This window comes from Ictidomys tridecemlineatus, chromosome 3 (genome assembly GCF_052094955.1).
Source record: "Ictidomys tridecemlineatus isolate mIctTri1 chromosome 3, mIctTri1.hap1, whole genome shotgun sequence".
Lineage (NCBI taxonomy): Eukaryota > Metazoa > Chordata > Mammalia > Rodentia > Sciuridae > Ictidomys > Ictidomys tridecemlineatus.
Genome location: NC_135479.1, coordinates 211,521,584 through 211,536,323, shown reverse-complemented (window position 1 = coordinate 211,536,323; position 14,740 = coordinate 211,521,584). Strand labels below are relative to the sequence as shown.

General features: G+C 50.5%; 1 protein-coding gene across 1 annotated transcript in view; it reads right to left on the bottom strand.

Annotated features, from left to right (window-relative positions):
* Window positions 1-14,238, bottom strand: part of Pcp4 (Purkinje cell protein 4) — a 51,285-nt gene extending 37,047 nt beyond the window's left edge. Inside the window, exon 1 of the mRNA XM_005323473.4 lies at window positions 14,077-14,238. Within this exon, the coding sequence (XP_005323530.1) occupies window positions 14,077-14,085 (9 nt within the window). The 5' untranslated portion in view covers window positions 14,086-14,238. The remainder of the gene's footprint in view (window positions 1-14,076) is intronic.
* Between the last annotated feature and the right edge of the window lie 502 nt (window positions 14,239-14,740).

Below are 14,740 nucleotides of genomic sequence, written 5' to 3'. Positions count from 1 at the left end.
GATCCAACCACGGCAGCCGCTGCTCTGACCTGCCCTCGGCCAAAGGGAGCCCGAGGTTCCGTGAGTCTGGAGGCTGCAGGCACGTGGCTGTCCGTGCTCACCTTCTGCAGCTTCTCCCTCTCCTCCACCTCCTGCATCCTGTGTGTCCTTCCCTCAGATCCTCCTCAGGGTAAAGGCGGCTGGTGGGAAGCCCAGAGGCCTGCCAATGCGGCACGGCCGGAGCCTTCAGCAGAGGCACAGGGTTCCCGACATCACTGGCACGTTCTCACAGGAGCCAGAGAAGGCGCCAGACTGGGTGGAGCAGAGAGGGCAGGAGAGGTTTGTTCCTTCTCCCTGTTCCTAGAAATGGTGGCCAGTCAGCCAGCGTCAGGAGCCGGGAGAGGATGGAGTGCTGTCCACCAAAGACCAGGGAACAGCAGAGACGAGACACAGCTGCCCCTCACCATTGAAGGCCAGATTCACTTTAGAGACGAGCAGGGGGAGAAGCTACAGGCAGAGCCACTTTTCTGGAAGTCACTGAAACCTCTGATCCAAGGGAATCGATCTGAGCACCAGGGCAGCTGCCTTCCTGGAACCATGTGGTCTCTCAAGCACTCTTGTGTCTCGGGCCAGAGAAGCTCATGGGTGCCTAGAAACCCACATGTGGTCGCCCTGGGACAGGAACTGGCCATGGTGACAGATGCCTCTTTTCAATGACCTGCAGCCCCGCGCTCAGCTTGCTCCCCTTGCCAACACAGCTTGCAAAGCCTCTGCTGAGTCCAGTCAAGAGAAGGCAGAGAAAGACCTCAGACAATGGAAGGAAGAAGCCCTGGGGCTGGGAGAGGCTGGGAGAGCCTCACCCTGCAGGCCCCAGCACCCATCCTGGGTGCGGCCTGATCTGGGCTTGGCCCCTCCAGCTCCACCACGGCTGAGCCAGGAGCCGTAGGCGCTGCACTCAGCTTCTTCATTAAGTGAAAAGAGGGGTGCAAGAAAGAAAGAGCCCGCAGCACACCTGGGGCTGTCCAAGAGGAGCCCCAAGTATGGCTGCCAAGTAAGTAGACTCTTCCATTCCCTCTCCCCCAGGCTCCAGGCTCAGTCTTCAAATGCCAGCTGCTACATTTTCTCCAGCACGACACAGTGACTCTCCATTCTATAGGAACAGCCCTACGCTTACTACCAGGCACAACCTGAGACGCCGGGAGGTGTCAGAGCAAGGACACCAAGTCAGAGGGGTGGAATTTGAGCCCGGGCAGGCTGGCTTGGAACTGAGGGCACCCGCCATTATTCTCGCCTGTTCAGAGGGGGAAACGTTGGCTTGGAAGACGGAGGCCCTGTCTTTGAGGACACCTTCTGCCACCAACTGTGCAACCATCCCAGTCCATCTGGTCGCAGAGTAGGAACCTCATTTCTTGCCCTTCCTTATTTTAAAGGACCCGTGTGGACGTTCATGACATCACACGAAAGTCTGCTTGTGAGACCCTTTGGGCCATTTTAGGTAAAAGATGGAGGAACATATCCCACAGGGTGGTCCTGGCACCGGATGAAGCAGAGCTCACTGTCCTGACTCTGTTCCATCGCAAGGTCCGCTGGCCCACTCCTTGCACCTGCGAGAACGGTTTACAGGGACCATGAAAACAGGCCTCCCAGCCAGGCGCGGTGGCACAGGCCAGTGATCCCAGGGGCTCGGGAGCCTGAGGCAGGAGGATCGGGAGTTCAGAGCCAGCCTCAGCAAATGTGAAGTGCTAAGCCACTCAGGGAGACCCTGTCTCTAAATAAAACACAAAATAGGGCTGGGATGTGGCTCAGTGGCCGAGTGCCCCTGAGTTGAATCCCTGGTACCAAAAAAACAACTCTCCCTCGGTCACTCGCTCTGTGGGTTTTCTGGTTTTCCGTCCGTGAGTTGCACGACTCTATGGACACTCTTGCTGTAAAAGCTGGAGCCCTGGCTTGGGCAGTGACTTCTTGTGATGAAACACAGATGCTGACTTGGCACCACAGAGAACAGTTTCCAGGAGGACTGTTCCGAGCTTCCGAAGCTGGAGATTTGCTTTTTTGGTAATAAAGGAACAGATTTTTTTTTCCCACTCAACTAAAATGAAAGTGGTTTCAGAATATGCTAGAAGCCTGGCTGTATTCTTTTGGAAGTAAAGGGAATGTTTGGTCCTAAATCAACTGTTCTGGCTCAAGATATGCCATGAGATGGATCCGGAGACTGGCCAAAAGGTACGGAGCCACTGACCAGCTGCTTCCTGGGGAGGGGAAACTCTCCCACTCTGTGTGAGAGCATGCACACGGCCCCACCACCTGCCCACTCTAACAGACAGCTCTGCCCTTCATGATGGACATTTGCTCCGTATTTCATTTTGCATCCCTCTGAAATCCAGAACAACTTAATTTGCTGCAAAACAAAGCCACTTCTGATTTAGGTAAAGGCTGTCTTCCAAGGACAGGGTCACTCCACCACCAGATCACTGCATTCTGCACCCACTGACCCTATGTTGCTGAGGCTGACTGTTCCCAAGCCCACGGAGTAAGCTCGCTTCTTCAGTTGAACAAGCCTGAGCATCTGTGTTCTGTGTCCCCCTGCCCACGGGGCGCTCAAGGAGAGGAGGTGAAGCCAGATGTGAGGACAGAAAAAGTCGTGGGACAAAACTGGTCATTGTGACCCTTCACATGAATAAGCAACCAATACCCGGGAAGGATCTTAGGAATCAGAATAAGGGGAAATTTTCACGTTGAGGTTGGAATTTAGCATTTAGATGCTTTTAAGTGTACATAAACCCACACGTTCTGAGTGCATTTTAATTGATTTTATTATTTCGTCGCCGGTTCTTAGGGTCAACCAAGCCCACCCTCGGCCAAGACGACTCCTTTTTCAAGCTCACTGCAGGTGGGCTTCCTCCACACCAGCCTGGAGGTGCCAGACTTGGGGAAGACCCTCAGCCCTCTCCTACCAGGGCCAGACGCAGGCCATAACAAAGCCCCCGCTGGACAGGGAGGATACTCTCTGCACATACGAGGCTCCGCGCTCCGAGAGTGACAGGGTTGTGCTCCGTCCACTCTCTGTTTCTTTTTTCCCTCAAAAGCCATCAGGCCACCTGCCTTTACGCAGGGTTGACCTCGTGGGGGTGTGACTGAGGCAGTCACATTGGCCACATTCAGAAGAGCCCCAAGCTGGGCCTTCCCATCTGTTTCCACTGTCCTGAAATTCTTAATAATGTTTATCCGGGGGCCCCACATATTGTCCTGGTCCTGCCTGACCAGGACGTGAGCTTTCTTAGATGCCCCACCTCTGAGCATTGTCCCCGCAAGAGAGGTCTGTGGCACAGGTGCACAAGAGAACAGGATGAGGACAGTTCTTGCTCTCACACAGTTATTTCTGACAGATCTGGAGATCCTTGAGGCTCAATCCCATGCCCCTTCCCTGGGGCAACACCACCAGAGCCCGGAGCCCAGGAGCAAGAACAAAGGTCCCCCAGGCCACTGCTCCTAGCAGTGGAGTTACATTAGGCTGCATTTGTATTTTTGTCATTTGAAAATCTAAAATCCTCATTCAAAATTCAACCCTGGGGGAACTCTCACATGAATTTCAGCCAATCTGGCTTTTGGCAAGAACTCAGCAGAAAACCCATGACGTGGAAATTCATAAAATACGGCCCCCCAATGAGACGAGTGGCTGAAAGATGGGAAGATTAAATCCAGATGAAAAGATAGCTATGAACTTGGAGGAGGTACTTGGTGGAGGTGCTTGACAAATCGCTATGTCTATTTAAAGAAATTTTCTTCAAGAAGAGTTAAATAGCCCACATTTCTGGGGTAGAGAACATTGCCAGAAATAATATTGGAGACATGGAACTGTATTATCTAGGTATTTTGACAGGACTTCAGCAGATGTGAAAAGGGAGCTATAAATACAGGATGAGTCCATTCCTTGAACGGACTAAAAGAGGAAAAAAGAATAACAATAGCAAGAAGCCTCCAGGGACCCTGAGGTCTAAACAGCACCGTGATATCCTGCCGTGGATAGATGCCAGGACCCCGGAAGGCCAATCACTGACCTTCTAACTCGCCTACACATTTCTCACAATTAGAACATGCAGATTTTAAAATAAAGTCATGTGTATAACTCAAAAAAAAAAAAAAAAGTAAGTGGCTGTCCTCGTGAGACCTATTTCCAATGTAATGAAGAGATTTTTTTTCACTTCACACTTTTAAAGGGAGATATGAAAAGTCAATAGAGCTCCATATTCATTAATAAGAATGGGAAAAAAAATGTCCAGTACGTTCCAAGCCGCTTTTAACACTGAGCAGTTGAAACTTAACTATAGCATCAGCCTTGATGTGCAGGCATCCATTGACCTAAGAGATTGCTAAATTCTCAGATGGTGCTAAAATGCACGAGTCTTAAGATCACCTGACAGCATCCCAGCGACTCGGGAGGCTGAGGCAGGAGGTCTGCAAGTTCAAAGCCAGCCTTAGCAACTTACTGAGGCCCTAAGCAACTTAATGAGACCCTATCTCAAAATTAAAAAAAAAAAAAAAATTAAAGTGCTAGGGATGTGGCTCAGTGGTTCAACCCTGGTACCTAAATAAATAAACACATAAATAAATTAATTATTACCCGATAGGGCTGGTGGCACCGATCTTCAGGGAGTGTGTGGACTCCCTAGCTCTGTGAGCATGGCTGCTTGGGGAAGTGTCTGCTGGTCTCTGCCTTGCCTCCCTTCCCAGCCTGTACCATGAGCGCATCCCTGGCACTTGGTTTATCCACAGACCAGACCTGTGCCGTGTGCACTAGAGCTAGTTTTCTGTGACCTTGTCTCTCCCACTAACCCAGAAACTCTTCCATCCGGCAAGGACACACATAACGGATCCTAAGACATCTCGTGTGTCTCCTGCTGTGTGCTGGGGACATGGGAAGGTACAGAAGACACAGTCTCTTAAAATTTCATGATCGTAGCAGACAGAAAGAAATGCCCCCGACACATGTGGTTACTGATGACGCAGGCAACAGCACTGACCACAGCAAGGACTGACGGTCTCCAGGCCGATGTGTCCTCGGGGTTCTGTACTGGGGCCTTCAGAACGCGCTCTCTGATTCAATCAGAGCAGTGGAGGGCAAGCACAAGGCTCAAAAGTCAAGCACACGCTTCCAGGCGAGCGGAAGAGAATGGGGACAGGCCATGCAGCAGGGACACGGGCATCTGTCGCCTTCACCTGGGTGGGGGGACGGAGGGGAGGAGGTCAGGGTGGAAACCAGAATCCTGAAAACAGGGCAGGGACGCGGGGAGGGAAAGAATGGCCGTGTCCAGACGTCTCTGCTCTCTCTCCACTCAAGACAAGGAAAATACCCAGGGCCAGTCTATTTTTAATGTGTTTCTTGTCCAAGTCTTGATGGAATTGGGACAGGTGCAAGGGAAATCGGGTTGTATCCAGAACATGACAGCAAATTGGAGCTTCAATGGGATGGGAAAAGCGCAAGCAAAACGGGGACCCGCTTTTCCTAAAGAGCTCTGTGGTTTCTTCGCAAGACTAATTTTGGGTCACTTGTCCCAATTTTTAAAGGAACACTTTGAAGCCAGGCACAGCAGCACACGCCTGTGGTCCCAGCTTGTTGGGAGGCTGAGGCAAGATCACTCCAGCCCAGGAATTGAACGCCAGCCGGGGCAGCCTCGCAAAGCTTGTCTCGGGTGAATAAATAGAAGGATCACTGTGGATGAAGTGAGAAAGCCCCCTTCGAGTCCCCGACATCGAAGTGGGGCCATACAAACCACCACTTTTCTCCAGGTTAATGGTCCTTGAGCGGGCTGACTCCAGCCCAGCAAGGACAGGGAGGACACCATGTTCGGCTACACAGGTTGTGCACAGCACAACTCCAGGAGGCCCCAGACCAGCACAAACCACAGTGGACACATCTCCAGGGTGGAGGGTGCTTCAGGGTCGCAGCCTCGTGGAGTGAAGAGTTAGAATTTCTGTTGACATGTGTTTGTGATCCATTTGTTTGTGAGGAATCAGATTCCATGAAGAGCTAGTGTCCAGGTGGATAAGGACTTTATGGGCCGGGAAGAGTGAGAACCCATAGCTAGGAACCGTCCCGCCGCCCTCACTGAAGATGTGCTCCTGGAATGTCACTGTGCACTGGGTGGCAGTCCCTTGGGCTCCATTAGGAGGATGCACAGATTCCATGACCCGCCGGAGCCTGCCTTCCCACAGGGGACAAGGGGCTCTATATTCCTCCTCCACAGTCACCTGCCACTGCACGGCGACCCTGAAGAGGCCAAGCCAAGTAAGGGAAGCCAAAGACACATGCAGCATAGCTCCTCCCACAGACGGCCTCTCGAGGGGCCCCAGGAGCCGAGCCTGGAACTAGAGAGGGGTCCACAGGGCTGGGAAGAGCAAGGGCAGGCCGCGTTCCTCTGGTGCAGGGTTTCGGCTCTGCAGCCTGGGCAGGTCTGGACACAGGATTCCCGACAGTGTCAGCACACTGGACACTGCTGGACGCACGCTTTGGAACGGTTAAGAAGGCAAGTTCCAAGTTTTTTACCACAATTTAAAAAATCCTGCCTGAATCACAGGTGGAAAATGATGTGGATTCTGCCAGCACACAGCGGGCGCCGAGAGAGCCCAGCTGACCTCCAGTGTCACAGCGACGTCCCCAGCCCTTCGCAACCTCGGGAACCACAGCCAGCAGCAGGCCCAGAGAGAAGTGCGGCTACCAAGAGAGGACCTGGGCTACGGCTCTCCACTCTCCCGCAAACCACTCGCTCTTGGAGGCGCGCGCTGTCTCTTGAAGCTTGGGCTAATGAACCATCGTGATCCACACAAGAGCTCAAAGCATAGTGCGTCCCATCAATCCCGGGTTCTTTTAAAATTGTGTTTTTAGTGTATTTTAGAACTGCACCTTAATTCAATAGCACCGCAGCACATATGTGTAATTTAAGAATACATCTAAAAATCTACTGCGCGCACACGCTTGAGATTTTCTTTGCCCCCACGGGGTTTATTAACAAACACTTTGGGGACCCCATTCCAGAGCATTGAAGCCACGGCCCTGCCCTGTCCCAGGTCTGTAGGTGGGCTGAGGGCCACCCAACTACAGGCTGGATGGGAGGCTTATCATTAGGACAATGACAGCTAACTACGGAGAACCAGAGAAGGACAGGGCGAGGACTCCGTCTCAGGGGCCAAGAGGCCGCTGTCTGCTCTAACCCCTCTCCTTGCTCTGAGGAGGAAATGCGGCAGCATCATGGAGTTGTGCTCCCTGTTCTTTCCATCCAGAACTTCCTGAAACCCCTGAGACATGATTCTTTGAAGGAAGGCTTAGCCCTGTCCCCTGTCCTGATGTGACAGGTTGGTGCTGATGCTGGTGTCTGTCATGGGCTTTCACCCCTCACTAGCCCCGCCCCCCATGCTCCAAGAGGGCCATCCCCCAGCTCAGCCTTCTACCCGTCGATGCAATCAGGAATTTCTTTGCACATCAGAAAAGTACAATTAGAAACAGAAAACCCTCGGTACAGGTAGACTTTTGCTAGGCTCAAGAAGGAAAAAAAAAAAAAGTGATAGTTTTCTAAATCCCTAACAAAACAGTACAACTGAATAAGGAAATCATACGCATAAGAAACTTAAATTTTAAAGCATGAATAATTCCTTAATTTGTTTTGTAAGTATTGGAATTTAGGTATGTGATGGATGGATTTAGGTATTAGTTTTTTTAAAATCTTAGGAAAGAGACAACATATTTCCTTGTTATATTTTTCCTCTCCTTTGATTGAGACAACATCCATGAGTAAGGTCGACTCTGGAGTCCTCCTCTCAGGGGGGTAAAAATTAAGAGGACCAGTCACTTTGTTAGAATGTCAGCCAAGCCAAAAAAGGTGTGGTGCTGTGGGACAGATGACCAGGTCTTCTTTCACAACTCCACTTCAGGTTTGGAATTCAGCACCCCCAAGTAGCCGTAATCAGCTCTGAGACTCAGGCCACTGGGTGGAGGACAGAAGCGTGTGGGACTGTGGCCATTTTAGTCTCGTCAGAGTCCAACTCTGTCTGCAAAGTGAGGGCAGAAGCCTCGCTGAGAGAAGGCTCCCCTGCTCTCTGGTCCCCTCCCTGGCAGTGGGCAGGTGGCCTCCTTGAGTGGCCTGATGGCTCTCACTTTACTTCCTTTCCCTTGGACGTTCTGCGGGGGGGAGCCTGCAATTTCTGGGTGATCACATCCCTGCTTTATGATTCTAATTTGTCACACTTTTATTTAGAAGGTGGCAGGTTAAGAGCAAAATATAAAATGATGGCATTTATTGGGCGATTGATTTTTATCCCGGACAATGTCATAAATACAGCCAAGCGTTTCCCTTTCACAAATGGAATGAGAAGTAATTCAGTGAGATTCTGAAGCATAAATCTAGAACTATTTGCAAGGCACAAATAATTCACAAGCACCGTGATGCCTGGAACGTGTAAGTTAGGCTGAATTGTCCATGTAAAGAAGTCAGAAATGTACGGTGAATTTATAGGTCTGAGACATTGATGGGCATTTTGTTTGTGGCACAAAATAAGACCTGCAGAACTTCCTCACATCTGCACTCAGAGGCACCCGTTCCCCGTCAAATGGAAAATGTTTATTCATTGTTTGTGCTTCGGTTCATTTTGAATGGGGAGAAGAATAGTAAATGGTGCATGGCTGGGATACAGAGAAGCAGAGATCCTATTATGCTGCATAGGATGCAGGTCACCACGGGATCCTCAGATCCCCAGAGAACCAATCTCAATCGATCCCCTTTTGTGTATGAACCGCCATATAGTCCTAGGCCAAACATAAACTAACATTCACAGATAATTTAAGGGAAGTAATCATTTTAATCACTATTAACAATATGAAAATTATTGATAATATATTTAATTGCTAGTTAAATATTTACATGTGCAACTTGCTTTCTGGATGTGGAATCTATTTTACCTCCAATGATGTGCCAGAATCTACTCCTGGCTGACTGTGATTTGATGCTGGAAGCTCTCTTACTAAACATCTGCTTAGACTCTTTCTTATTCTCCTTTAATTACGGTCAAACCGCATTTCTGTTTCAATGATTTCATAAGTGTTCTGATTTTATGGGTGTCCAGAGTTCTGCATCTCAGTATGATCTCTCTTATTAGAAATCCAACAGACGAACCTGAAGTGAAATGGTCTCGGAGAAGGTGACATGAAATACAGACACTAGAATTTTAGCATCCCCCCTAGTATTTTTTCTGACATTTTCCCAAATGTCAGGAGTTGCTTCTGCTGAGGCACTTCCCATTTTTTTTCTCATTTTCGGCCATGAAAGCATTTGTTTTGCAAATATGCTCATGCACCCATTTCCCACTCTAAAGGATTTGCACAGCAAAGCCAGGCTTCCACCCAAGAGAAAGATCAAAAGATGCCCTGGATCCCTCGGATCGTGCCTCGACCACTAGTCTCAGGGTTTGGAGGAGAGGGGGCCTGGCCCATCTGTTACAGTAACCGACAAATCCTTTCTTGGAAATTCATCAATTCATTCAGGAACTCGACCTAAACCAGGAGGCGATCCGGGGTCTAGGCCTGTGGACCACGTAGAACTGTCCCCACCAGGAAGTTCACAGCCTGGGGCGGGACCTTCTGATCCATGGCGTGCCACTGGTAACCCTTCCACAGCATGCTCTTAAAAGCTGTGTGGTATCCACGTCTCACTCAAATATAATAGAAACCAGTGTCTCTGCAGCACCTGAAATCCTTCTCCTCCCCCAGTGTGAGCCCTTTCCAGAAAGCCATTTGAAATGAATGAAAAACCCCAAGCTGGAGGCTTCCATGTGTGCTCAGATAGTTCCGTGTGCCCAGCTGGCTGGGAACAGAGGGAGATCAACAAATCGTCTCCCACCTATGATAACACCTCTAATGAAACACAGAGAAGAAACAGGATGTTAATCAGTAATGCCGAGAGCATGTTCGTCTCGGATTCAAAGGACTTGCCGCTACAAAACCCTTTCGTCTTGATCCCTCCACTCCAATAAACCTTTAATAAAATAAAACTGTGAGTCATTTATTCAATTTTTCTTTCTGGGGAAAAGTAAGAATACATCTTGTGCTCTGTCATTCTTAGAATCCAAAAGAAAAACAATGAGATTCTTTAATCCTGCGGCATCAGTTAATGAAATGCGGGATGGGGAAATAAATTTTATGGTTCTCCATTAAAGTCACCAGCCCAGAAAACACATTTTTTATGCTCAGTTTTGGCCTCTTCCCTGCTAGGAAAAGTCAAGCTTTGAATCTAAGCTGCAGTCAGCGTCTTAATATCCCCAATTAGAGCAGAGGCCCTCGTTGTGTGGACCAGCAAAATCAAATGGATCCTATGGGCCTTCCTGTATCTCCGATGCAGTTACACCAGTTACACCCCTTAGTGAGGTTAAAATCACATCAGGATGTGAATTGCCACTGGCCGTCTATCGTTGGGTCTTTGGGCCCACTTGCAAATCTATGTAGTTACCCTCAGAATCCGCACTTAGTGCTCTCAAACCATGGCTCCTTACAAACCTGACCATCCATTAGCATTCCTTTCAGTTCCCTGTGACACCATAAGAAACACCAAACTACAATGATAATTCTTACTTAGCACTGTTTTATTAATTGTCTGTCCCCTCACTGGGTCACCCTGATAGCTAAGCACCTGCTCCCTAAAACAATGTGGCATGGTATTTTAAAACCAAGGTCTACTTTTGATCAAAACCAAAAAGAACTTCCTGTCTTTTCTAAGCCTTCATCCCAAGATCTAAGTGCGGGTAGCCTCCCCTGAAAAATGTCCCTCCAGAACGAGGCCCTCCCCTGCTCCCGAGTTTCCTTCGAGATGGCTGTATAATTGGAGCACACAGCAGTGAAGGTCGTGTTTCAGGCTCACGACAGACGTGTCTAAAGACTCGCCCACAAAGGTTGCCAGTGTTGACTGCCCGGTGCCTTTGGCAGGCATCATCCTTTCATTGTGGCCAAGGTCTAGATGGAAAACCACCCTGAGTCACAACCCTGAGCCACGCCATCCCACCTTGGCCAAAGCCGGGAGAGAGCCCTCTGGACGGGAAGCTCGGGCCTAGAAGGGGCTTTTCCCCAGTGGTCTCCAGTCTCCTAACAGCTGCCAGCTGATGGGTTATGTAATGGGCACAGTCTCCCCACCGCCGCCGCCCCGCAGGGCAACGGGTGAGCCAAGGTTCACATCCCTCTCCAGACGTGCGCCTGGCCCCATCAAGATCTCATCAAGAAAAGCAACTTAAAAACATATCTAAGTGACAAACTGGGACTTTTTTTCTTAAGGTGGCTGAAAACAAAGGGAGGCTTTCTCTTGTGTGTGGTGAGACCAAAGACGAGATGCTGCCGCGCTTTGTAAGCTGGGCTTCTGATCCAGCCAGCAGACTCCAGCCTGCATTTTGATCCCTGCTAAATTATCTCCCGAGTCATCTCATAGATTGCTCCAGGCACATCTGACACACTTTAATACCGAAATGTAAATCAGACGCCCCCACAAACCACCTCCCCACTCTCACGTTGCCCTAAATTTGGACTTTATTTCTTTGCAATACTTGAGCTGCTCTTTTCAATCACATGTCAATCCCCCAAAAAATGTTGTCCCAGGGGATGAAGATGATGTCGTGTCGTAACGCTGCCCAGTTTAAAGCCAGCTCCAGGCTCAGTTTGCTGTTCTGCCTTTGTCCTCCAGACTGGAGACCCTTCTGCCCCTTTCAGGTCTCTGAGCCCAGCCCGGCTCCCATGCAGCCCCAGGGAACAGCTAGTGCGTTGGGAGTTGCACAGCCAGCCCAGCTCCAGGAGCCAAGCGGGAACTACCTGCCCACCAGACCCTCCAAAAGCCTGAGGTCGGAGGAAACGGATAAAACCACTGCCCGGCCTCTGACTCTTAGTCACAGGAGCAAATAAATGGTCATCTGGAATCCATCCTTGCCCGAGAGTTATTAAAACGAAAAAAAAGTCACTTTTAATTCATCCAACTAAGAACTTTTGGAAGGGGGGACCCAGTCCTCAGAAAGCAACTTCTGTTCCACTTTATTAAATGTTTTAAGCAGATTTAAGTTTTAGTCAAAGGACAAATTCCTGCTGTCCAAGGAATGCATGCCCAGGAGCCTGGAGGGCAGCCAGGAGCCGAGGTCAGAAGGTGGGGCTGCAAGGTGCAAGGTGACTGACAGGGTGAGAACGGGGAGGAGTGGCCAGGTGGTGAGCAGGGCAGCAGGGTCTACATTCTGGGGGCTTTGCCACACTCAAGGAGCAAGGCAGAGCACTCCATCTCGGGATGTGCTGGAGGCGGAGCGGGACCTGCAGAGCGCCCTAATTACACATTCAACAGAAACCAGGTTATGATCCCAATTGTGGGGTGAGCTCTGGGATGCATACTCTTCCCTGGAGACTTATGGTACGTGGCCCTGCCCCGCCTAGCACCCTGCAGAACTCATGAGGACCACATAGGGAAGGAGCCTCAGCAGGAGATGGGCAACTGAGCTCGTGTTCCAGGTTAGCTGACCTGACCCAAGAGAGGGGCCCAGGGCTATGTGGCTTCTGGCCCTTTCTACCCACTAGGTTTTGTATAAAGGAAAACCCATCTGCACTGCCATCCCTTCATGTGGTGAGCAAGGTGAGCCGACCAACAACAGCAAACATTCCTCAGATCCCCGAGGGTCCAACGCAAAGCCCCTCCCCTAAGCAGGCAGGCAGTGCCCTAATTCAGAGCCCCACCCTCCTTTTCCTGGCCTCACACCCTCCTCTGGCCCCAGCTCTTCAGAGAGTCCACCCACATTCGGACACCAGCATGCACCTGATGGCCAACAGCCCAGCACTGCAGTCCAAGCCCTGGCTCTGATGGTCCCTAACTGGTGACCTTGAGCCAGCTGGTTCACTTCTCTGAGCCTCAGTTTCCTCATCTGTCCACTGGGAATAAAAACGGCACCTACTGCAGAGGAGAGTTGGGAGGCTCAAAGAAGGGGCAGGTGCAGAAATGCCGGGGACAGTGCCCAGCACTTCACCCTTGTCACCACATCTGCCTGGCAGCCTGCCAGGTGGCCTGCCGGAGACGGTCCATCTCCCACCCGACGTTGCCTTCCTACCTCAGGCTCTTGGCTCATCCCAAGCCCAGTTCCTAAGTTGTCAGAGCTCTGACCTCCTGCCCACCATGTCAATATCCCAAGTCACCCAGCAGAGAGATAAGAGCAGGGGGAGGCATTTTATTCCTGAAGTTAATTTTACTCTAAACTTCCAAAAAAAGATCGCCCATCTGTCCAACAGATCTCTTAAAAAATACAAAGATGATAAGAGTTCTCTAAAAGTAATCATTAAAGTGCCATCCAAGAGGAAACGAGGAGGACTTGGCCGGGTTATCAGACTGAATGAGGATGGTATTTACAACCCAAATCTGCCTTGTGGGAGAGAAAGCGATTATAGTCTTTTAAAAAATACACAAGCTATCAGTTTGCCCCAACAAAACATTCCGTGTACACATATGCAGAAGCGACTTTCCATTTGAAATTAGCTGCTCTTCCGCCAGTGCCTCCCCCCATGTTGGAGCTTATTGACACCCTTGGGCTTCCCACGGTCCCTACTGTCTGTGTCTGTCCCTGGTGCTGTGATTAACTGCAGGTGCACTTTGTAGTGGCAGTGTGCCTGCATGAGATGCACCCAAGCACGCATCCTCACCCCAGCTCCCCGCCATCCCAGGCTTGATCTCCCCCAGGTAGCTAAGGTGTCCACCCAGGCAAACACGAGAAGACGGGCTTGCTGGGAGAAGCACAAATCTCCATGAGAATAAAACCATCCGCTCCCTGTATAAGCCAAAGCATTTTCCAAAGTCACAATAAAATCAAAAGCAAACAATTCATCCCTTCCTCTTGGTAAGGCTGATTTTAAAAGTTGCAAAGTTATCCAATGTCTATGCTGCCATTCAAACCAAGACATGCAGAGCATCGGTCCTCAAGCAAATAATTGCAGGGCTGATTTCCTCTCAGGCACCGCTCCTAAACCCTTCAGGATTCCTGAGACTCGGCATGTGGAAGACCCCTTCTCCTCGCTCCCAAGTTTCCCCTGCAAGCCGAAGAATCACTCACCTCACTCATGTTGGCTTTCACACAGCAGCCGGGTCCCCGCCGCTAAGCACAGAGAGCACTGCTCAGGGGTCGCTGCTTCAGGTCCTGGCTTTTCTCTTAAAAAGAGCTGCCCGGTGGCATCACGCCTCCCGTGAGCCAATGAGATTCCTTCACCTGTCTGAGCGCCCGCAGTCATCTGAGAGCACCCAGAGCCACCTAGTGGAGCAGAGGAGAATGGCAGGGAGCTCACTGCTCCAGTTCTGCACAGAGAGATGGAAAGGCAGAGAGACGCAGGGTGGCCCCAGGGGTGCTACCGGTGGCTTACTTGGGGACACGAGGTACACACACAGGGAGAATGCTTTCCAATGTCGGCGTGATGGAGGTTTGCATTTCCAGGAAGGGGAGCACCTGCTGTCCCCGTCCCTCTTGGCTTTCCCAGGAGCTTTTTCCCTCCCTTTCTTTGATGCCATGAGCCTGGGCCTTTGCGTTTGGCATTTCTTCCCCGTCCCCTGCCCCACATCTGTCCTCCTGCTCACAGCCGCGCTACAAGGACACAGCAGGTGGTGTCAGAGCAGGATTGGACATGCATGTGGATTCTCAAGGCTTTTAGTCACGCTGTGACAAGAAAGAAGAGCAGCTGACTTTATCTGTAGTTGTCACACCTCTTCAGCTCGGAGAAGGAGAC